The following is a 23,538-nucleotide window of genomic DNA, read 5'->3' on the forward strand; positions in this document are numbered from 1 at the left end:
TCTATTTTCGTGAATATTAATTGTTTGACGTCACGTGACAAAGAAATATAAATTTAATTTGTTAATTTTGACTGCTTAGATATTGAATTGAAATTGATTTGATTTGTAATGTATGCAACCGAAATTAACTAAAAAAACAGCAAAAGCAACCGAATATATTTCAAAATCAACATTCAGAAAAACAAAAAAAAGTTATATTTTCAGGTGCAAAGTTGCAGGTCATATTTTTCTAAATTAAACTTAAAAATGTACTTTTGTAATTAGTCTTTAAAACTATTTTTTTTTTGAAAAAAAGAAGATGTATAAGAAAGGAATTTTTAAAAATATCAAAATTACCCATTTCTCCATTTTATAAATTGAATAATCTTATTTTTAATATTTATAGTTAGGTATATAAATTATATAGAAAAAATCAATGTATTATAAGGCTGTAGAAATGACTAATTATCTGGTAAATTACTTATTTTAATAATTTCTTAGATAAATTGTGTAATATTGGGACGAAGGGAGTAATAATTTATTTTTGACAAACAAAATAGAACACATTCATTGAAATACCGGAAGAAAATCAGAACAAACCTCCGAACTGATAATACAACCTGATTGAGAAATAAATAAACGAACTAAACAAGTAGTCGTCTTGTATTCAGATTGCTTAACAAATAGAATAATATTATTTGAAATAAAAAGGATTATAATAACTTTCCTAACAATCCAGCCAACACCAACCTTGAAGATAGTAGCAACATCATAATTGACCTTCACATTAATATCATATGTAGCCCAATATTCAGAATTTTTAGTTACATCAACTAAAACCGGATGAACAAATGCCCCCAAACTATGAATAATCTTTTGTTGTGAAAAGTAAGCACTTGTGATATTGACCACCGTCTCATTTTTTATGTAAATAAACAAGATCTGCCAAAAAACCATATAAATCCTTTCCAGCGGAACCAACAACATACACAAATACTTTAAACAAAATATACTAACACCAAAAAAAAATATGGGACAACCTTGATAACAAGGTACAAGAAAAATCTCACCCAAAAAGGATTAGATCACACCTATAAAAGATGTTTATTCGAAATTTTGAAAAAATAATAAAATAAAAGAGAAGATGAAAGAGTGAAATGAAAGAGAATTGTAGATTTGCGAAATGGAGAAGAGAATGGGTGATTAAAATTCTAGATGTGAAAATGGAGGCCCACTCTCATTGAAGTAGGGAGTAATAATTTTTAATTATATTGAAACTTGTAAGTTGTGACTTAATGAGAAGAAGTTCAAGTTCCCAGGCTACCACAAAATTAAGGAAACTCGTGTAATTTTAAAAAAACGATATTTCAAAAATTATAATTCCACAAGGCCCAAAAATCCATAGCACAAGGCCCAAAACACGGCTGGGTCCAATCCAATATAATATGAGGATAAGGTTTGAGTATCCATATTATCTCCCTCCCAATCACTCAAAAACACAATCAATCAATCTCTCCAGAGAGAGTAAAGTAAGCTCAACAAAATTTCACACCAAAATTACACACACACATATTACTAATTGTTTATCTGTTTAATTTGCAGAGCAATGGCGGCGACGGCCGTAAGTTTAAGCCTAATTGGAGCATTCAAAGGCTTGTCATTATCATCAAGCTCTTCATCTGTTTGTTTCAGAGGTGATTTTGGGACAATTAATGTTGGTCAGAAGCTCACAATTTCGTTTCCGATGAATCCTCCGATGACGATTGAGGCTGCGCATAAGAAAGGAGCTGGTAGTACTAAGAATGGCCGTGATTCTGCTGGAAGAAGGCTTGGTGTTAAGATTTATGGTGATCAGGTTGCTAAGCCTGGTTCTATTATCATTCGTCAGCGCGGTACTAAGGTATCGTATTTATTGTGTTTCGAGATTGTTTTGATTTTTTTTTGCTGGTTAGGTTCGGTTTTGTTGATGTATGTCTAATGGAAATGCTGATTATCTGTTTTGAAATGTGGATAATTTTGTGAAGTAAATGTAAGGGGTATAGTAATGCTGATGTTGATGTCGGAGAAATGTAATCATGGAAAAGACAGTTGATGGTTGTATTTCTTACTCTTGTTAGATAATGGTTACAATGTAGGTTGTGCAAGTGACTCCGTCAGAAGTATAATGTAGTTATATTGTAGTTATATGTATGTTGCTCTCGATGTTTTGCAGAAGTGCTTTTGTTGGAAAATTTGGTTAGGGTCGGGGGGGTGTAGATGCATGTAGTGATTTGTTTGTACTGTTTTCATTGAAGGCATTTAAGTCTTTTCTAGTTATTGAACCAAGTAGTGGAATATATATGGGTATCATGTTTTAATGGTAAGGCATTTTTCGTAAAACACCTGTTTTTGTGGTCTTATCCATATAGAGTTGGGAACTTAGATGTTATACGTTTCGTTTTTGATAAGCTTTATAGGGGGCATCTCAAAGGTGGCGGGAACTGCATTATTTTATTATGTTAGACTACTGAGTACTAAAAATTAAGTTTTGATTTACTTGTGGGAAATGTAGTTAGAAGCTGGGAGTGACCTAGGAATTTAGAGCTGGAAAATGGTTGAGTTCTACAATTGTTTACTAGTTAAAAACATATTTAACTATCATAGTACATTTGGTTTAGCAGGGAACATTCTTTTTATTTTTCAGAGAAATAGTCTTCAACTTTTAATTTGCTGCTTTTAGTTGTTTCTGGATTTTCTCTGTATATAGAGGTAGCTAAAGTTAAAGTATTTATGCTATTGTACAAGAGGCGGGCTGCCTTTTGGTGCAGTGCGCTTAGGAAAGATCTTTTGGAACCCGGTTGCACTCTGTAATCTGTATGCAGGTCTTTTGACCTTATCTGATGCTGAAAGAGTAACCAAGTGCCATGGAAGTTGTGGCCAAGCTGCCAAGGCAATCTGAACTTCTATTTTTTTATCTTCAAGTTTGATATTTGTGGTGAATGTTCAACTGCATGATGCATATATAAGTCTGTGGTTTTCTCTTTATAAAGTAATCTAGATGTATTGACTTTATGAACGCACTCTCTCAACTCCTCCTACAAGGGGCAGCAGAGTAGATATTGTTGCTCTCCATTGAATTTGATATGGATTGCTGGTGCTGTTTTAATGTCTACTGATCTATCTCAGCTTGAGAACAGTCATTATGTAAACATTAATCCTATTGAACTATCGATTCTAATTTGCCTTGCTTCTCTAGATTACTTTTTCTGGCCAACATTCTGAACCCTCATGAACCGAAAAAGTAATTTGACTGGTTTTACTTGTAAAATTAGTCTTGAACGGATTTCCAAGGATTGTGTTTGCTGAGGTGGTGTTCTACGTATAAATCCTTATTACCAGTCTTGCATGAATGTGCCAACAACTTTTTATACTAAATATGAGTGTAGTAGGGATTTAGCTTTAGTTGACCTTTAGTGCAAGGTAATATCTACGCAAATACATCTTTTTAATCTGCCTGTTCCTATTGAATTGGTTTTTTGTGTGAAGTAGACCCCTTTTGCCATGATATACTGCTATGCAACCTGTGTTGATTATAGCCGTCTAATGTTCCTTTCTTCTCTGTCATACATCCAGTTTCATCCAGGGAAGAACGTCGGGCTTGGCAAAGATCACACCATCTTCTCTCTTATAGACGGATTGGTGAAATTTGAGAAGTTTGGGCCTGACAGGAAACAGGTGAACTTTCTAGAGAATTCAGTTATTGATCAAGCAACCACTTCCCTTTTAAGAATGCTCGTCTCCAATAGTAATCAAATGAGCCACTTCCCTAACTATAATGTTGTTTGTGTGTTGTCAGATTAGTGTTTATCCCCGTGTTGTGGTACCAGAAAACCCCAATAGCTATAGAGCTAGGAAAAGAGAATCCTTCAGAGTGCAGCGCGAGCGCCGAAAAGCTAGAAAGGAGGCCAGGCTTTCTGAACCTCAGTTAATTTTGGCTTCAGCAGCTGATACTACAACCGATGAACCAAATTGCTGATATATGATGCAATTATAAACAAACCATATCTGTGAATGGCTAGCGAGCTTTTAATTTTTTTTGCCGTGTTTCCTAAAAGTTGTTGTCTATAAAGAGCACTGAAGCTGTACTTGATAGCCTTATTGATAATTTAATATGCATGTTTATTTATCCCAGGCACGTAAAGGTTATTTAACGCACCTTCAAATCTTGAATGGAACAATGAAATGTGTAAGATTTTCTGGTGAATCACTACTGAGCCATCTTAGTGATATATCAAATTCAGAATCATATTTATTTGCAAATTTAACATGCTGTTTCTCGAGGTATTGTGTCCATTCAGATCATATGATTATTTCTATGAATTCGTTAAGATCAATTCTAATCTAATTAGGTGAAATGGTGAAATCCCCGAGTGCATAAAAAAATTCCTGCTGAGCGACAAATTTTCACTACTGTTTTATTTAAAACCAAGCAACCTGCAGTAGAAAAAGAATTCAATCATACACGTAGTGTTGGCTTGCTATTTACATGCAAATGGGGGTTCCATATTCTCTATCGAGTCTCCATTAGTCCAGATCATCTCCGGGCCAGCATATGGTCAGTAAAAAAATGAGTTACAATGTAACAATTTATTTCTATAGAACCATCAACCAAGCAGTACCACAATAACATCGATTTTCCAAAGAATTGTAACAAAAGGCACTATTGACAAATGTTTCTCTTCTACAAATATAAAACTAAATTGGTATTAGGATTTTCTAAAGAAAGAATAACAAGACACAATTGACAAATGTCTCTCTGCAAACAAATATTAACACTAGGTTGGTGTAGGTCAGACATGAAAGCATATCAGTTTTGAAAGGTTGCTACTGTAATATGACAATCCTGGTACCACATTTTGTGAGGGAATGAATCAATCACCTCCCTGACCCAATTATCAAACAATTGGCAATTCCACATCAGTTTTGTGGACATAACTTGAACACTATTACAAATTATAAAAATGAAATCTATACTCGAGAAGGCATTATAGCAACATATTGACCAGTATTCTCAATTTAATTTATAACATGTAGACCAAAAGAACCGTTTTAGATTGCTCCATAACACCAAAAAAGAAAAATAAAAAAAGAGTTCAACAAATTCAACATTACAAGACTAAAAGAACAATGGACTACAAAGAGTTCAACAGTACTAGTATTTTTCTTTTTCTAAATTAAAAACCATGCATAACATAGTCTTCTCTGGTGTGTGTCCATCTCCATCAATGTTGCATCCACTACAAAAAAAGTTAACCCAAGTCAGTAACTTTTAACACACAGGTTAAGTTTAAGTACACATCACATAAATAGCTACATTATCAAACTTGATTCAAGTTTAGCAACTGCCAAAATGCAAATAACGAAAAGTGAACACTATCATACCCAATTTACCAAGCAAAACTTGTAACTCTATGTAAGATAACAAATCACAATTCCTTTTACTTACTACCTCAGAATACAGACTCAACTTACATTCAAAACTTAGAGTCCTTTCTTTCAAGTATAACCACAGTCAGTACAACAAGATGTATAACCACAAATCTGTTTGATTATTCAAAAAAATAAAAAATCTCCCAAATCACTATCACCTAGAACAACATTTACACAATAGATCTTCAAATTATGAGAGACTTTTAAAAGCATTTAATTACAATTGCAACACAAACAACCTAAACTTAAAAGCCATCACCAAGACTCTAATCTTCACTAAAGCATCATTCATAATTACAAACAAATACAACATCTAAACATAAAATTCAGCAAATCAAACAAGATGAGCACATAGATACATGTTTCAACATAAATGTGCTAAAAAGAACCAAACCTAGCATCAAAATTACGAAAACAATTAAAATAGTATAATCTACATCAATTGAAAAATAAAATAAAATAAAATACCTGATTAAGTAGCGCCGACAATGATGTTGTTAATGGGAATAAAGATAAGCTTAACGAAGAATCCAACGAATCCCATCACTACGAATCCGATCGCGGTACGGAAAGCCACCTTTGTGAATTCTATACACAATCACAACCAAAAAAACACAGATCGGTGATCAAAACAACTTCAATTGAACATATATAAATAAATCGAACTTATATGCAAGTAAGTGAGATGCAGAGAGAAGAGTTGAGAGAGAGAGATAAGAAAGGGGAGAGGGACAACGAGAGAGATAGAGAACGAGAGAGAGGGAGGGAGAGATAGAGAGAGAGAGAGGGGGGGGGGATACCTTTGCGATCAGGCTTGTGACAGCGCTTCACAAGACGATAACTGTCTTTGGAGAACTCTCTCAATGGATCGAAAACTGAATCGATGGCGTCCATCTTTGAACACAGAGAGAGATTTAGATCTGGGATAATAGGGAGGAGACGCCGGTATAGACTGGATTTTGTGTCTATATGTCCAAGGTGTGTGTACAATTTATATTGACTTTAAAAATGTAGTTAATCATAAAAAAGAGTAAGATTTATTCTTTATTTTAAAATTGAATATAGTTTTACGCAATTTTGCTGACTTGGCTGCTTAGTCAGGTACTTGATTGGACAATATTATCCGGGTTAGCTTTTAGCATGTCATATTTATTTTTTTTGAAAAATAGCATGTCATAGTTGATTTTTATTTAGAAACTAAGAAAATAAATCTATATTACTCGCCATTTCCAATATATACTTGAAAATATGGTCGGCATTGGCAATTTCATGGACGTCAATTTTTTTTTAAAGTTTTCTACAAAAAAAATTCCGGTTGCTTTTTATTGATTTGTGTTGATTCATTCAATAAATACTTAATACTTGCTCAAACATTTATCTGTTGAAAAGAGTAACATTCACGATGATTGAAAAAATACATTACACATATATAATGTATTTTTTGATTGTCACCGTGTACTGAAAAAGTTTCAGGCATGTACCCAAAAAAATCTGTAATGAAATCTCGGAAGAATCTGCAGCTAATACAAAGATACAAGAGAGCAGCAAACAAAGATACAATATCACAACAAACATTGCATATCCACTTGCTGCATTGGTTAACTATTGGGTAGACAGGATGTTCACAACCATAATTGGTATCTCTGATTGCGGCCCCAACCATTATAACCAAATGGTGAGCAATTTACAACTTAATTTGAGAATCCTCAGAAAAAACGGTATAGTCTGACAGTTAGCTCTCGATCTTCACCTACTAATATTGAAAAGCTCAAGGCCTTCACTCTGAGGATCTGGGTTTGCGGGAACATATTTATCGCGATGTTCCTCTAGGTGCGGAGTCTGGGTTTTTATCCCGCTGAACTGATCTAGGGACAAATGTGAGACCACGGGTGTGACGGCGGCCAAAGCTTACTGATGATGGTGAGCTATCCGAAGTGCTCAATTTAGAGACCGCCGAAACTAGTCCACTCAGGGTTTCTTCATCAACTTGCATTGCACTTGAAGTCTCCTCCATTTTGACTGCTGGTTTCTCCACTTTGACGGCTTGTTTACGATGGCTCTTCTGCCTTTGTTTCTTTGATGGAAGGGATTTTTTGAAAAATTCAAAAGAAGTCGGAAATTTATGCTTGTCCACCAGATGTTGTTGTCGGCTTTTATAGCTTTTCAGCTTTGCATCACAACCCTCGACAAGGCACTCATACTGTTGAACAATATATACATCAATAAAACATTCATAAAGGAAAACTCTAATACCGGAAAAGTTCAACAGAACAGAATCTCATAATTTTACAAGTCAAGGATCAATAATATGTCTGCTAAATGGAATCACTATTTTTTTCGATACTTAAATTTTTAACAAACTGGTTTGGGTGGATCATACACCTCATAAAATGAGATGGAAGAAATTATATACCATAGCATAACCACGAGTAACTTTTGCTTGAAAGAACGAATCATGGGCTTCAGACACGTGTATGCTGAGTAGGCGTGATGTAGGGTATACTCTGGAACACACTGAACAAGACGCAGTGTGTCGTGCATTGTAGTGGTCTTCAAAATCCTCCAAGGAATTCATATGCATGCCACAACCAACAATAGGGCAAGACACTCCCCTAGTAGGACAACAAAAATGTGCAAGCCATATAATAAGCATTTGATAGTACTAGAACATCATTCAAAACCATAATTATTAAATAAACTTGAACAAGTTCTTTGAGGCATCAGTTTGCATCACTAGTTTACTCAGAAAACAATAATGAAGTCATAATTAAGTCTTCAATAACGACAAACTACAAGGCAATATTAAAATAATTTGACTGCAGAAAAGGGAGAATGCAACTAACTACTTTACCTTTTTTCTCGATCTTCTGTATTTGCAAGTTCTTGCTTTTCATCTTCCGTTATATCTAAAGCAAGCTGTAGTTGGAAAATAATAATCAAGTATCAAAATTTACTCAACTCCATGCAACGAAGAAGACCAAGTACAGGAAATCTGGCACCATCAGTAAACTTCTAAAAACAAAATCAATTTTTTAACAGAGAAGAAGATTCAGCAGAATAATTATAGAAATGAAAATTTTCTCATATGCGCCATGAACAACATAGACATAAATGAAACTCAATCTGATAAAATAACTATATTGCAAGTTCGATAATTACGCCATCGGTGATATACGAAAAGGTCATGAAGGACCCAATAGCAAAGTCGCATGTATAGCCTTCCGTCAGTTGTGCCTGGTTCTTTCATTACAGTATACTATACAGTTTAAAATGTACTTTAAACATCATAGTGATTGCATATTCATGCATTAATAAATATAAATGCTAAAAGTAGCTCAAATGAAGTAAGATAAATCACAATCCATAGTAGCAACTACTTGGGTAGAGGAAATCTACATAAGGAAAGAGAACTGATTACAGCATTTCAACCAAAAACAATTCTTCCGGTATTTTTGGCCAATATTCTGGTCCAAAGTTGCAAAATTCTTAAAATCGAGCCACTCTTGTAAAACCTTGTCAAGGACAAGATAGGTGTGTGAATGTGTTTTAATTGACAATAAAATGATAAAATAATAGTTAAATATATATTTATTGTCCAACTGAGGTGCTATTGTTAATATTGTACGTCAAAGCCTAACTATTAAGACCTAAAATAAGGCCACTCATTCCCCCCTTGCGCACGAACAATAAAGTGCATAAGCTTATTCAGAAAGATTACGACCACTAATGTGACATGAGAAAATCATAACCAGTGCTTCTTAAAAGAGATAAAAGGAATTGCTTGTAATCAATGAGAGTCGATATAAAAATCATAATTAGGATTGTAACAAAAATTTACAATCAGATAAATTCAAGTAGAGAAGAAACCTCAATATTTACCTAATGAACTGGGGCCAATATCGGGTTAAACCAAATAAACTAGCATTAAAAAATCGAGTAAGAAGCTCCGAAAACAAGGAAAATAGTATATAAGATATAAAATATCAAAAAAGAGGAAAAAGAAAAAAAAGAGTAGAAAGAAACTCAACTAAGAAAAGGTGAATATTATTGAGCCATATCCTTCTGACTGGATTGACATGCTCATTTATTTCATTGTTTACAGTAAAAATCAATCATCATTCATCAGAAACCAAACAAATAAGCCTTCGAACTACAACTTCATAATGGTCTTTTGTTATTAGTAGTAATCTCCAACCGCCAGTTGCTTTCTTGCACCCTATTGCTTTCCAGATGCAGGACTAATCTTTTGCACCAAAATCTCAACATCTACTTGGAAACTGTTTTGTCGGGCACACTTTATTCACCAAGTTCAAGGGAGGTATTATTTTGATAATTAGACCTTATGTTGATTACTTAATATATACAGGAACAAATAAAAACATGTATATCGAGTTTAGATATTCAATTCAAGGATGTCAGGAAACACGTCTGATTTTGTAAGACTGAGACATTTTCTCGGGTGTAGAAGTTATACCAAGCACATCTGGAATTTTTTCTACCAAAGACATATGCTCGAGAGGTTCTAGCATCGATTGGTATAGAAAGCAATAATCCAGTGAAAAGCCTATTGTTCCACGGACAAGATTATCAAAAGACGATAAAGGTGCTGGAGTTGATGCAACTATGTCCAAACAAGCAATTGGGAGTATTTGGTATGTAAAAGCGCCTAGGAGAAATTCGATGTATGGAGTGAGTTTAGTGACAAGTTCATGTCAAGCATAGACTTATCACATCGATTGACAGCCAAGAGAATTTGAGGTATCCTAATGGGATTAATACTGAGTTCAGGTTGCTCTATAGGAAGTAAGAATGTTAATACAAATCTCATAGCTCGCACAAATAGTAACCATTTTGGGGACCGGGATGATTGAAAAAGTACACATGGTTCTGTAAAAATGATCAAGGACATGACTCATCGTCAACGAATCTAGTCTTTCATTGACATAAAACATATTGATGTGCAATTCCATTTCATAGTGAACGAGCGTATTGTCAATTGTGAAATTAGGTCATTACAAGTTGCAATCTTAAAGAAAAAGCCAGTTAAGCATGAACATCTTGAAAAATTTTCTATGGCACTTAAAGCGGTAAATGCATCAAAAGTAGTTAAATAGAAATGCATCAGCAAGTTTGTTCGTAAGTCTGGATCTTTCAGGAAGTTAATAGTTTTTCCTATATTTTCAATTTAACCTATGTGGTTCTGTAAGCTTGGAACTTACAAGTCATAGGTCAGTTTAGTTAGTGTTTAAAGCCTTTTGTAATGGCCATAAAAACCACAAGTAAATCAGTTGAACATAATAATTCCTCCCAGCCTTTCATGATTTCTTGTAAGTAAATTGTCATCTTAAATACAAACAAAAGAATAATAGAGACATCAAAATAAATCAATTGATTGATATTTACAGATAGAAAATGGCTCAAGTAAATAAACATTGAACTTAAAAACATAACCACAAGTATGGAGAAATGCATAGTAAACTTATATTAAAACACAAAGTTACAAGTACAGTAGAACCTCTATAAACGAATATCCAATAAAATTGGTCAAATAAATAATTTAAACAATAGACACTGTGTTTTTTTTTCTAAAATTAAATATTCCGGGTGGCAAGCATGAGAATGAATGGAAATGGAGAAGAACCTGTTTGGCAAGAAGCTCTCTCTCAACGTTACCGGAAGCGAAGAAAGGAGAGTCAGGAAAGAAGCGGCGACGAGATGGAAACCAGTATTTGAAACCTGTTTCATTCTTCTCTACCTCCATAGCCATTCTCTCTCTCTCTCTCTCTCGATTACACAAACAACATACTGTTTAAATTTGAATGATTTCAAGGCGTTTTCGCTTTCAATTGGATCCCCTCTTTATATTATTTAGGTTAATATACGATTATTTAGCTTTTTCATCTCAAAGTAGCACTAATTACAAATTCGTTTTTCGTAAATTTTGTTATTTTAAAGATTGACAAAGCTAAATTATTTTTTAAAATAAACTTTAACCCATTTATGAAAAATATTTATTAATAAGGATAGAAAGAAGAAAATTTAATTTTAAAATTACTGTAACATATAGCTCACACATTCCAACACCTCAAAGATTACTGCATAAGACAAAAGTAAGTTGGCTGCTTAACAGCTAATTAAGATATTTTTTGTTTTTGTTAAACAGCTGGTTAAGATTACTTTAGTACCAAAAACAAAACTTGAAAAGTGAGTGGTGGTGGTGATCTAATAAGTGAGAGGGAGAGATCTCGGCGAGAAAAATGTCAGACTGGGGACCAGTGTTTGTAGCAGTGGTGTTGTTCATACTACTAACACCCGGACTTGTGGTTCAGATTCCAGGGCATAACAAGCTGGTTGAGTTTGGTAGCTTCAGGACAAGCGGTGCATCCATTTTGGTTCACTCCCTTATTTACTTTCTTCTCATTTCTCTCTTCTTGTTAGCCATTGGTGTTCACTTGTATGTTGCTACTTAATTATTAATACAATTTACATTCCCCTTTATAATCACTCTGTGAGGCACATCCGCTTGTGGTTTCAAGTTTCCCTCTAAATACATATGTGTGTGTTTTTATATATCTTGATGGCGATGTGATTAGTTTTGTTTCTTACTTTGGTCCTTTTCTATGTTCTTAAAGATTGTCTCATTGTTTAAATAATAGGATGAAGGATCTAGTAATTTCTCAATTTTTAACGACATAAATGAAACTATAGATGTTTTTGAACACTGGGAATAAAGAGAATGAAGCAGGACTATAGATCAAAATGGTTGATTTGGGACCAGTGTTGATAAGAATGGTGCTGTCTCTATTCTTGCAACCTGGCTTGCTATTTCAGTTACCAAGAAAACATGCAGCACTTATACATATAATAATCACATTGTAGTGAGTATAGTTTAGTGACAAGAGCGTGCTTCGTTCTGACAGATTGAGTTGGGAGCTTGAACACTAAGCATGTCCAGGGCTGTCCACAATTTCATATTAGCCAAAAGTTAGCCTAATGATTCCCTCCAGTTGTACCCAGCCGATTATAATCTTATTCATTCAATTCACACCACAAAGTATGGAGTTGTGTCAAGTTTGGCATTAGTGTTTAGTTGGTTTCATTTTTTTCTACTTCTTATCTGAAGATGTTTGAGTCTTGGATCTCACTTCAGTGGCTTCATATGTATGTTAATCTTCTTTAATTGCAACATATTGTGCATATAGAACATAAGCATTAGGCAGTGTGTAATTAAATCCTTGCACCATTAGAGGACAAAGTATTCAAGACTGTCGCTTCTCCTTGGATGTTCTATACTTACTAAACTCGAGTTGGCTCTGCTGAGGAACAAATAGTCTATTAAACTATATCCAATTATCTGCAGCTACTTGGAATTTATTTTCTAGTTCTTCAATATTATAGTACAGGAGGGGTCTATGTCACAGACCCTATACATGCCTATACACTATATTTAATGTACAATATCAGGTGTACCATATAATAGAACTGAGAGCAGATTTCTGCAATTTCTCCGCTATGCTTTGATGAGGATTAGTTCATGCCAAAAAATTTATTTCTAGGAAAACAGGCTAAACAACATACTAGGAAAGTAGGAAGAATTTTATTGGGAAACCTGGCTTTGGAGGATTTGTATATCCCAGCGGCCAGCCTTCAACTAATATCATTGTTGTTAGAGGAATACAGGCATGAATGTATTTTTTTATTTGTGTAGTGAAGAAACTACCTGCAACGCCATCTATTTGGCCCTGCTAAATATTTGTATTCACCTATGGAAGCAAAATAGAGCAAACTTGCAAAGGTGAGATGAGATTTCGAGACCACAGACTTCTAGTTTTTGGTTCTTGTGAGAGACGGACTTGAACTCATGATCTCGTCTTAGGTGAAAGAGGTGGGAACGAGCCTGAGCTTTTCCACTAGGCTAAAACTACATTTGTAAGAACGATTGCTGTGAAAAATTAGAGTAAGGCAGATCACGTGGCTTGATTGACATGATAGTGGCAATTGAGTGCTGTTTGATAAAATCACTAAGGAGGCAGACTTCACTGAACATCGTCATTCGTCTCCATGACAATTCCAAAAAAGTGGAAATAAGTTTTTATGGGTAATGATATTAGTAGAAATGTAGAAATGTGTTGTTGTACGGTCTGAATTACAGACTATAAGCTAGTTTTTCTGTTCTTGAGGACGGGTCTGCATCTTGAAACGAGCTAGAAGTAGATGGGATGCTAGCATATTTGGTTATTTTGTGGGAGGGAACTTGTCTTTTAATTTCATTTAAGAGCAAGCGATGAAGCTATGGAGTGAGGAGGGTTTCGTGTTTCCTTCAATTTCAAAGGGTTTTATACTATAAATTTGCCTCTTTTGAATGATAAAGATGTTGTATTAGCTTCAAATTCAATCGTTATTGATGGGGAAAAATAATTTTTGCAGCTTTGGATTGAAGGCTCACAATTTGATAAGAATGCCATGAAATGTATTTCATGTTGGATTAAATTTTTTGCTGTGCTGCACACTCCCCATTGGACCCAAGAGGGACTTGCATATATTACAAGTACAATTGGTAGACCACTTAGCTTGGATAAACCAACTGCTTTCTTATATCAAAGATTTGGTTCCTACCATCCCACTGCTTTCTGATGGATGCCCACTGTCCGGAATGGGTCATGTTAATGAGCAATCTATCACTTCAGAGGAGGCCGTGTCCTCTGTTTTGGTTGCTCCTGCCTCTTAGCCTCTAGCTACGATGTTGTTATTGTGCACTGGCCCTGGTCCAGCTCGGCAGATTGGGAATGCAAACTCTGAAAAATCCAAAGTACTAGAAAAAATACATAGCATACTAGAAAAAGATAACTCTTTGTGGTCATTCATATGATCAATAGATGCCCTGTATCTTTGTTCACTATATAACTATTTAAATACTATATCTAGATAATTAGCCATCTGGTCAGACTTGCATCTACTTTGTGCTCTCAATTGCAATAATGCTGATCGAATAATTGGACTTGAACTTATGATTTAAGATATTCATTGGGCTGTTCTTATTGAGTTTGTTAAAGAGCCAGGTCTTGGAAATCATCTAAGCAACATAAGAAAACATGTTGGTGTAGATATATAAATGACTCATTGGTTTTGCTTGGTGTTTGCTTAGTTTTTTTAAGGTCTAGATTCTCATCTCTCAGCAAAAATACAATTCAGCTAAAGCAAGGCTGCCGTCCTGCATGTCATGTCAAAAATCAAGATAGCCAGGTAAGCCCCGTGGCGGGTAACCATATTCTGAATTGCCGGTTCTATGACCTATCTCTTGTCTTTACTCGACAGTTGCCTCTTCTTCCACCTTTTTAATAAAGAATCCTCTTATCTAACATTTGTTAAACCCTCTTGTGGCATATCTACTCAATACTAAAGTTTGTGCTCCTTGGTCGACTGGAAAAGCATGGCAGATTGGGGACCGGTGGTGATAGCGGTGGTTCTCTTTGTGCTGTTGACACCAGGGCTGCTGTTTCAGCTTCCGGGTAAAAGTAGAGCCATAGAGTTTGCAAACTTTCAAACAAGCGGCGTGTCTATATTAGTTCACACAATCATTTTCTTCGGCCTAATCACTATCTTCCTCATTGCCATTGGTGTCCATATCACTACGGGATAACCACTCTTCATGATTGGAAAATTTATGTCATCCCTCCCTTCTAGTTAGCTCTGCAACCTGCAAGCAATGAAGCAACCGATTTCTTAATATGTATTGATAACTTGTAGTTTTGCATTATGTTGTCTTGCTTATTTTGAAACTTCTTCGGAAATTCGTTAGTTGTGATGAATTTTATTGTTTATTCTATTCATAATGCATCTTGTCACCTTGTCTTATCATAATCAGTTATTGAATGTTTTAAAATTCTTAACTTGATGCATGTCTCATCTTCAAAAAAGTTTAAGTTTTGGAAAACAAAGTTAGTCTAGTTCAAGTTTGACCTATTATTGTTTAGTATCGAATAAAAAGTGTATTTTTTTTCCGATCAATCTTGTAAATATAGAGTTATTTTTTGTGAAAGTAACATTTTTTTGTGGATTTATCTTAAAATTTAGAATTTTCATGTTTGAAAAATTTCAAACTTCAAAGAACATTTCACATCTATTTTTTGGTATCAACCAGACAACTCTTAAAGGATATTTCGAAGTTTTTGTGTACTTTAATGTCAAGAATAGGTGTGATGCTTAACGATTGAGGCCAAAATCCAATCCAACATTGGTAATTCCAATACCATCCACGATACACAAAAATGGGACAAGAAAGTGAAATTTGATTAAAAATTAAAAGAAAATAACAAACAATGCAGATGATATAGATATTCCAATTATAAAAAATGTAAACTCAAATAAATATTTATCCGTTCAATATACATTAGTGAAAATGGAGAAATATGAAATTCAGAAAGTTGAAAAATGGATTTATGTATTTTAAATTTACATAAACATATATATACAAACATAAAAAAAATTGTAAAAAATTTATGTTAAATGCCAGCTGGATCTGAATATTTATTTTGATAAAAATAACATGATAATTTTAATAATGGATGGTTAGTAACCTAATTAATAGTAATAAATTTTTAAGAACAAAATATTCTTTTTGCTAAATAAGATAAAAATATTTCAATAACATTAGATTTGAGCAAACTTTAAAATATTACCAAATCCAAAACCTGAGGCCCAATAAGGGGGCAAAAAGCCCAAACTATGAGCTCTGAACCAAAAGATAGATAGAAACTGATTTGGCATAGTCAGAGGTTTGTAGGGTTTAGTAAAGGGGAGATCAGGATGGCATTAACAAACCTAATACTAACAGTAGCAGGAGTAAGCGCAGTGATACTACTAATGAGAAGTGATGTTAAACAATCTGCTAACATCTTCAAGCGCAACGTCCGTCAGATTCGTCACTGGCTCGAAGAAGAATCCGCCACTGCTGCTAAGTATGCCCCCCCCCCCTCTATTATCCTATATTTGATTACTCAATTGGAGCTGAACTAAATTAATTTTTCCGAGAGTCAGACACTCGTTTAATATGTTTGCTGTTGATGCTATTTATAATGGAATGTTTTTGTAAAATGCTGTTTACAAAACAATTGGTCACATTGCGGAGTTAAACACACTATAAATATTATTCAGTTTTACTATTTAATTAAAATTTGGTTATATATATATATGATTATTAAATTGACATGACTCTAATGCTAGTGCAGATATCTTAAATAGTAGTAGTTCGTTTGTTTTATTTACAAGGAGAATATAGGTAAAGTTCAGATGAGCTACGGTAACATGGTTTGATACTTGTAAATTATCTTAAATTTCACATTTAGGAAATCATTCATTGAGGTTTGAAATATTTGTTTTTTGTTGATCTTAGTAGTCCACTCAACCCCATAAGTTTAATACATTGGGGGTTGAGGGAGGGGTAGAGTTTAATATGTATCTGAATTGTTTCTTTAAATGCATTTTATTGCACTTGTAGATCCTCAATTGGAACTTGGAAGCCCTTTACTGTTATTGATTAGAAAGTCCCAAATGTCAAATGTGATAATGAACCACATAAGATCCAGTGATTTAGAAAAATAAGGATGAAAATTTGGAAACTTAACCTGCAGTGTGAAAGCCTCCCAAGCCTGTGTGTCAAATCTGAAATGTTGCGCGCAGGAAGTTCTTAATTGGTATTGTTGATTTGTTGTCAACTAAAATGATAGTGCCCTAAATCAAAACTAGATAAGAGCTTCTTTGGGTACTAGTAACTGTGTGTAAAGTTACAGCTTATTTTTTTTTAAGCTTTCTTAGTCAGTGAACTCTGGCAATTATACGTAAACCATGAAAAATAAGGTATATACGTAAAACATATATACTGCAAATCAGTCTGCATATGTCAAGACAAATTAAACAGAGGGTTAACAAGATTAATCAACATCCTTTTTATTTGTTGGTATTGATTGACGAAATGACTTAGTGAAGAACAAAAAAATTCTTATTAGATGGATCAAGTTTATTGAATAAGGACCAGGATTTGTTCAGTTGTTTTCTTGTATTTGTCCTGTTGAGATGACGGGCTGGAGATTCTAGACAAATATACTGGAGATGTACAATCATTAGCTCAGAGTTTCGTGTTCTATAAAAGCTATGTTGACGATTCTTTTGTTCATCGCCCTTCCAGCCACGTCTGGTACATGTGCAGCCACATTAAACCATCCGATTCTTCAGTCTGTTCACAAGTAGAAATGATAAGTACTGGGAGCAACTATAATTATAATGTATTAATGACACTGAATCAGAATGAAAAATGTGACTTTATAGCATTGTTATCACGAAGACGACTAGTCGACGACTAGTCAGCGACTAGTCGACACGAAGGTACTCAGGCGTCAAGAGTCTTCAAGCCCGACTTGTCGTCGACTAGTTGACGTGAAGGTCACCCAAGAGTCTCGTAGCCCGACTTGGGGGCTTCATAACCATAATTGTGATGTACCATGCTTATTTTGAACTAATTATTCTATTACTTTTGATCTAAATTATAAAATTAACGTGTTCAAATATATTATATATTAAATCAAGTAATTATACGTATAATGAACACTTTGTCGACTTTTTACGACTAGTCGGACGACTTGTCGACTAGTCTTCACGAAGGTACTCAGGCTTCGAGGGTCGACTTGGCGCCGTGATAACCTTGCTTTATAAATGAAAAATATCTTAAACGTAACCTTCAAGCTCAGTAGAACTGTTGTCAAACAACAGTATTTCTCCTCACCTGCAAAGTCCATATAAGTTTAGATGGTCAAAGCATATACAGAGGTTCTTAAGATTTCATTAAGAACCAATTTATATTTTGGCAAAAGGAAGTTACTTTTGTCCAACTTACAAGCCGACTCAAGGCAACTCTGGAATTGTTAGAAATATTCTTAGACCGTAGTGGTAAGTTTAGGCTTTATAATTATGGTAAAGTTGATCACCAGTAACCGCACTAGCTTGTACTCTCGTTTACGGGTCTAGTAGACCCCCCCTCCGGGAACCAGTCTTTAATCTATGTATTAATTACATGGAATCCAAACCAAATGTATATAGTGATTTCCAAATGCTTATCTTGTATATGCATTTGAAAATTTTATATCACCAAACTTTTTATTTCCAAGTATATCACAATACTTTTACTGATGTAGACATAGTATCGACTGTTTTTACAATTAATGTGATACTTCTCTAGAAAGTGAATGCTTCATGTATTATAAATTCTAACCCTTTTCTCTTATTTTTAAACTATGAAAGACAAGCTGGTAGCCCCTAATCGTCGTTGCCTATGTTACTCGTACTCTTCATTTTACCTTGGAGTACCCGTGTCAGACACTCGACACTCGGACATGGACATTCGGACTTGGACACTTATTTTTAAGCCAAAAACATTTACTTTTTTCAAAAAATTACGAGAGCAGACTTCTTAAGTGTATTTGATTTACCTGTCTCGCAACAGCACTACAATTTAAATGGTTAAATCTTGGAAATATGATGATAATTTTGATCTGGAATTAGAGGATGTGTTGTTGAATGCTTTCGTGAGGAGTTTTGTTGTCTGAGGTTAATGTTACTTGTTCCTTTTAACCAAAATGCATCAGGGCAAGCCAACTGGCTCTTTGTTTGGGTGGAATTCAGCAGTTGTATAGATTTTACATTTAGTAGTATGTGCAAGCTGTGTGAATTTTTAACATGATTTTTTTGTTGAAAATTGTGTAGGGAAATGAAGAACGCAAAACCAAAGGAGCTGCCACAGAAAGATGTTCCTAAAGAAGAGAAGCATTAGCATGATTAGTGAAGCACGGCTGTCACGGAAGAACTGAATCTTGGTCTATTTTCCTTTGTTCGTATAGGAGTAAATGATGTATAAAGTTTGGCAGTTATAAGTATTTTTGAAAATTCAAGGGTTGCATCTTCTTGCCTTGTAGTGTCACTTCATACTATGTACTGCCTCAGTAATAAATTGAAAGGCAAATGGAATTGAAAGGCAAATGGTTTTCTTTTAGGAGAAGACTTGCCGATAGTGTATTAATATAGCATTTGAAAATACATCCATCTCATATTTAAAATGATATTTTGGAAAAATGGCATGGAGTTGATGATATTGTTTTTTTTGTCGGGAAATTGTTTTTCTTTTGGTACAAAGCAATCACATGTTTATACCACCATCACAGCAATAAAAAATAAGCAGATCTATAGTAGTGAGTTCCTCTCAGTTTCCTAAGAAACTTTGGCTCTTAAGTTGGGGACAGTATTTTTGGTACCGAAAGAGATGGCTTACGTTCATCTCTAGTTTCAGAGAAATCCAGAATAACTATTTTTTGATTTCCTTTCTTTAGGATGGCCACAACAACAATGATATCTGATTGACCTCCCATTGTACCATCAGGAACTAACGCTTTTAAATGATTGCTGATATGTGCACGACTTCTTCTATTCCCTCCAAGTCAACCAACAACTGAACAGTGCAAAAGTTCATGTGACACGAGCATTAAGAAGATGCCTGCCAGCTAAAGTTGGTTATGCAAACTCCTCAAGTGTTTTCTCATGATGGTGGAAGATATCCGCTGTTATACTTTACTTCCATTAGGGCTGTAATTCGAGTCGGGCGGCTCGCGAGCTCGACCGGCTCGAACTCGTTTAAGTGGGCTCGACTCGGCTCGTTGTTTGGGTAGAGGTTCCGGCACATTTAATTACTCGAGCCGGCTCGGCTCGACTCGTGAAATTAAACGAGCCGAGTTCAGGTAGAGATTTAGACTCGATTAAGTGTAAAATTAAACGAGCTGGCTCGCCCGACTCGTTAAAACCGGCTCGTTCGTTGCTCGACTCGACTCGTAAAATTAAAAGAGTCGAGTTCGGGTACAAGTTTAGGCTCGTTTAACTAAACGAGCCTGCTCAGCTCAACTCGATTAATCTCAGCTCGAAACTTGGCTCGCTCGGCCTGAGTTACGGCCCTAACTTCCATGGGGAATGCATCAACAGACAGCCTCGTACGATTTCATGTATGACCACCATCCCCTCACAAAAGCAGCTATAATTTGCATCACAAGTCAACTAATTTAAAATACATAAGGTCCTGATTATCCTTTGAGCCACAGAATCTGAAACATTCTGAGTTAATGCACTACATTACTATCAATATTAGGAAAGTTGCAACTACAAAAATTTCACCAGCCAAAATCAATATTACTCTTGTTTAGCAGTTTTAGAACAATGCAGTATCATATGCACTCTGAGCCTGAAATTACCGGCTTTTTACCCGTAAAAACAGGAAGATATGATGTCTTTTGTTCAGTAACATGTTACGCAGAGGTATAAGCTAACTTGCAAAAATAGTGAGAAGCGGGCAAAAATTTATAGTTTGCTTCCAAGAAAATATGTTGTGATTCCCTTGCTCATACAGCCTGCTAGAACAAAGGTGATATTTCATCTGTGCTAAAGTCAAAAATGTTGATGGCATTGGTGTTACAACTGCAACCATTGGAGTCTCATCCATAACTTTTGATTTTTGAATATGAGTGTGGGTACAGTTCATTAAATTGCAGATTGGGGTCTGTATGCTGAGTTAGATTAAATATCTCCTGCTAAGCTGACAAGTCACTCCTAATAGTACTCGCAGCTTATGTTTGCTTTCTTGAAAGATGAGAGAGAGCACGCCTGGATTCTTCAATGAGGTAACTGCAATTTCTCGCAGAACTGAAGTTGGAGTTGACAAGTATCCGGGAGATTCCAACTTCTACTTATTTGTAAATTCCATTTACAGTATTAGTGGCTGTCAACGATGAACATTCTTTATCTGTGCCGCTAAAAGCCTGGGTAGAATGAAGTTGATTATTATTATGATTGTTGCCAGATCAACTAATAGCAATGCCGTTGGTGGATCTACTACTTCCATATGCTTGTGGACCACTGAACTCCAACGGGTACACACATTGATGTCAAGATTACTTACTTTTGATTCTCTCAATCTAAAAGTTAATGTCAACTTTGTCAATTGAGGAGACATCTCTCTGGAGTGTTATTAGAATCTGTAGGCTGTATCATTTCCTTCACTTGGAAGATCTTAAACGCAAGGTTTGCCAGTCTAATAATGTATAAAGAATATTTGTTATTGTTTCCTAACATTTACCTGGTACAGATAGTTTTTCATTTCTCATTATGATGTAGATTTTTCAGTTGTTGGAAAAGCAATTGAAAGCACTTTGCTGCCTTCCAAACCTAGTAAATTGATGACATTACAGTAAGTCAGTAACCCTTCCAATAATGTGTAAAAAGCAAAACACTTCTGTAGACTGATGGAGCTAATTGACGATTATGGATTTAAAACACCTCGTACCTAAATCCAAAAAAACAATTTTTATGGAACTAAAACGTTTCTGTAATTCTGTTCAATGTCATAATTCTACATAAAGAAGGAATCTTGCAACTTAGGTAGACATTTCACATGGACAGCCTACTAACTTTCAAACCCAATTTTCTTTTTCACTATCAGGCGAATATTTTATTTGCAGAAGGTGATTAAGTTCGGACCTCTGTAGTCCGAGGGAAAGCTGTGGGAACTCATGTACAATGATTCTGGTTGAGGTTTTCGTCGATGGCGGTTGTGACAATCAAGACGTTTTCTGCAACTTCTCTTCACATCATCAAACTCCCCAAGAGAATGGAAGCTGCAGCAGTTGATTAAGTAAAACTCGGTTTTTAGTGATTATGTGTGGTGTTCATTGCTAGGCTAATAGGGAACACAGTTAGAACCGAACATTAACAGAAAATAAATGAGCGAATGAAGAATGTAAGACCTGATTAGAGTATAGAAGGGGTGCATATTTAGGCCTTTTTGATTAGTTTTACTGGTTTCTGTAGTTAAAAGTTGCGAGCAGCCTTGTTCTTTGGAAGATCCATCTCGTGTTAGTATTTTCATAATTATTGGCATTACTTCTATTCCAGAGAAAAGTTTAAGATTATAGCAAGATAACGTGCAACCTATATATCCTCTCTAGCATTCATCCACATGTTATTACAATTAGTAGAGAACTAATTCAAAAAATCCACTTGTTTTGAACAAAATAGCTAGAATGAAAAATATCATAAAAGAACTGACACTGAAGCATAGATATGGCTTGAATCAGACTCAGAAAGCCTCACCTGCTGCATTGCTGGCAGAACCTTTGCTCTCTGCCTTTAATTATCACAACAGGGATCTTTGAGTGACCCTCCACTAAGCACGAGACTTTTTTTTGGGTAACTGAAAGCACATACCTTCTTCGATTCTAAAGGTAATGGCAGTGATGGTAACCCCTTTGGCTCCTGCAATCTGTCCATTGCTCCATCTTCCACATCTCCTAATGTACTTGGTCTTTGATCATAGCAAATCATCACCATTCTTAGTTTCTTACAATCAACAAAGCTATTACACATGCACTTGGGGCAATAAAGTGGGAGTTGTGCTCTTCGCCTAATCCAATCACATCCCAATCAGATGCCGTAGTTACCCAATCAATTCCTATGCGCAAACATACAATATTCGAAATCCACTCTCCTGTAAACGATACCTAATACCGCATATATTTATTTTGAAAAAAGTTAACAACTAAAGGGAATTGATTGTTCTCGTGTAAATAATAACAGGATAATGATGTTAACAAATTTTGAAATGCAACAGTCAGGGCAACAGTCAGGCTACTTATTATTGACGAAGCTACTTGGAGTTGAGTGGTAGATATATCTTAATTAAGTTCTTTGTGTGTTCCAGTCGCGGTTTAAGAATGCATTTAAAGGTTGGTTGTGCGATATGAAATTCATCACCAGGAGCCACAATACAAAATTAAAATGTTCGGGTCAGTATAAACCAGTAACGATTGTTCTATTATGTGCCCATGAACACATGATAAACGCAGAAATTTATAACTTTGGGCCAATTTGATTAGTAGAATTAATGTGATATTATAAAGAAAGATCCAATCAAAATGTAAATTTTCGCGTTTATATAATAGGAAAACTGAAAAAGTAATGCGATACAATCCGCCACTTCAAATCCCAATGCAATTTTATCAGTTA

General features: G+C 35.0%; 6 protein-coding genes across 6 annotated transcripts; 4 read left to right on the forward strand and 2 right to left on the reverse strand.

Moving 5' to 3' along the window:
* The first annotated feature begins 1,412 nt into the window (after positions 1 to 1,412).
* LOC141712115 (large ribosomal subunit protein bL27c) lies at positions 1,413 to 4,144 on the forward strand. Its single transcript, XM_074514920.1, has 4 exons — positions 1,413 to 1,508; positions 1,582 to 1,879; positions 3,592 to 3,693; positions 3,815 to 4,144. Exons 2-4 carry the CDS (start codon positions 1,586 to 1,588, stop codon positions 3,992 to 3,994), a joined length of 576 nt encoding a protein of 191 aa, XP_074371021.1. The 5' UTR covers positions 1,413 to 1,508; positions 1,582 to 1,585; the 3' UTR covers positions 3,995 to 4,144.
* Positions 4,145 to 5,049: 905 nt separating this feature from the next.
* Positions 5,050 to 6,430, reverse strand: LOC141712116 (protein transport protein Sec61 subunit gamma-1). The gene is made up of 3 exons (XM_074514921.1): positions 6,249 to 6,430; positions 5,917 to 6,036; positions 5,050 to 5,255 (listed from the first exon to the last, which is right to left on the reverse strand). The coding sequence occupies exons 1-2, from the start codon at positions 6,340 to 6,342 to the stop codon at positions 5,921 to 5,923; spliced, it is 210 nt and encodes a 69-aa protein (XP_074371022.1). The 5' UTR covers positions 6,343 to 6,430; the 3' UTR covers positions 5,050 to 5,255; positions 5,917 to 5,920.
* A 496-nt stretch (positions 6,431 to 6,926) lies between these two features.
* Positions 6,927 to 11,360, reverse strand: LOC141712117 (uncharacterized). Its single transcript, XM_074514922.1, has 4 exons — positions 11,090 to 11,360; positions 8,300 to 8,364; positions 7,862 to 8,060; positions 6,927 to 7,648 (listed from the first exon to the last, which is right to left on the reverse strand). The coding sequence occupies exons 1-4, from the start codon at positions 11,213 to 11,215 to the stop codon at positions 7,259 to 7,261; spliced, it is 780 nt and encodes a 259-aa protein (XP_074371023.1). The 5' UTR covers positions 11,216 to 11,360; the 3' UTR covers positions 6,927 to 7,258.
* Positions 11,361 to 11,563: 203 nt separating this feature from the next.
* Positions 11,564 to 11,950, forward strand: LOC141712120 (uncharacterized). The gene has a single exon (XM_074514924.1). It carries the CDS (start codon positions 11,706 to 11,708, stop codon positions 11,916 to 11,918), a length of 213 nt encoding a protein of 70 aa, XP_074371025.1. The 5' UTR covers positions 11,564 to 11,705; the 3' UTR covers positions 11,919 to 11,950.
* Positions 11,701 to 15,275, forward strand: LOC141712119 (uncharacterized). Its single transcript, XM_074514923.1, has 3 exons — positions 11,701 to 11,840; positions 13,876 to 14,691; positions 14,851 to 15,275. Exons 2-3 carry the CDS (start codon positions 14,669 to 14,671, stop codon positions 15,086 to 15,088), a joined length of 261 nt encoding a protein of 86 aa, XP_074371024.1. The 5' UTR covers positions 11,701 to 11,840; positions 13,876 to 14,668; the 3' UTR covers positions 15,089 to 15,275.
* A 923-nt stretch (positions 15,276 to 16,198) lies between these two features.
* On the forward strand, positions 16,199 to 19,589 carry LOC141712121 (uncharacterized). The gene is made up of 2 exons (XM_074514925.1): positions 16,199 to 16,406; positions 19,204 to 19,589. Exons 1-2 carry the CDS (start codon positions 16,255 to 16,257, stop codon positions 19,268 to 19,270), a joined length of 219 nt encoding a protein of 72 aa, XP_074371026.1. The 5' UTR covers positions 16,199 to 16,254; the 3' UTR covers positions 19,271 to 19,589.
* The last annotated feature ends 3,949 nt before the right edge of the window (positions 19,590 to 23,538 follow it).

Source organism: Apium graveolens, chromosome 3 (genome assembly GCF_009905375.1).
Source record: "Apium graveolens cultivar Ventura chromosome 3, ASM990537v1, whole genome shotgun sequence".
Taxonomy (NCBI): domain Eukaryota; kingdom Viridiplantae; phylum Streptophyta; class Magnoliopsida; order Apiales; family Apiaceae; genus Apium; species Apium graveolens.

Bases quoted from the DNA above. Each gene is read 5' to 3' on its own strand.
- LOC141712120 (XM_074514924.1), top strand. From the start codon at position 11,706: ATGTCAGACTGGGGACCAGTGTTTGTAGCAGTGGTGTTGTTCATACTA.
- LOC141712115 (XM_074514920.1), top strand. From the start codon at position 1,586: ATGGCGGCGACGGCCGTAAGTTTAAGCCTAATTGGAGCATTCAAAGGC. The intron at 1,880-3,591 runs GTATCGTATTTA...TCATACATCCAG, and splicing joins TTCGTCAGCGCGGTACTAAG to TTTCATCCAGGGAAGAACGT. The intron at 3,694-3,814 runs GTGAACTTTCTA...GTGTGTTGTCAG, and splicing joins TTGGGCCTGACAGGAAACAG to ATTAGTGTTTATCCCCGTGT.
- LOC141712116 (XM_074514921.1), bottom strand. From the start codon at position 6,342: ATGGACGCCATCGATTCAGTTTTCGATCCATTGAGAGAGTTCTCCAAA. The intron at 6,037-6,248 runs GTATCCCCCCCC...GATTGTGTATAG, and splicing joins TCACAAGCCTGATCGCAAAG to AATTCACAAAGGTGGCTTTC.
- LOC141712117 (XM_074514922.1), bottom strand. From the start codon at position 11,215: ATGGCTATGGAGGTAGAGAAGAATGAAACAGGTTTCAAATACTGGTTT. The intron at 8,365-11,089 runs GTTCTTCTCCAT...TTCCAACTACAG, and splicing joins GAGAGCTTCTTGCCAAACAG to CTTGCTTTAGATATAACGGA. The intron at 8,061-8,299 runs GTAAAGTAGTTA...TTGTCCTACTAG, and splicing joins ACAGAAGATCGAGAAAAAAG to GGGAGTGTCTTGCCCTATTG.
- LOC141712119 (XM_074514923.1), top strand. From the start codon at position 14,669: ATGTCAAAAATCAAGATAGCCAG. The intron at 14,692-14,850 runs GTAAGCCCCGTG...TCAATACTAAAG, and splicing joins TCAAAAATCAAGATAGCCAG to TTTGTGCTCCTTGGTCGACT.
- LOC141712121 (XM_074514925.1), top strand. From the start codon at position 16,255: ATGGCATTAACAAACCTAATACTAACAGTAGCAGGAGTAAGCGCAGTG. The intron at 16,407-19,203 runs GTATGCCCCCCC...AAAATTGTGTAG, and splicing joins GAATCCGCCACTGCTGCTAA to GGAAATGAAGAACGCAAAAC.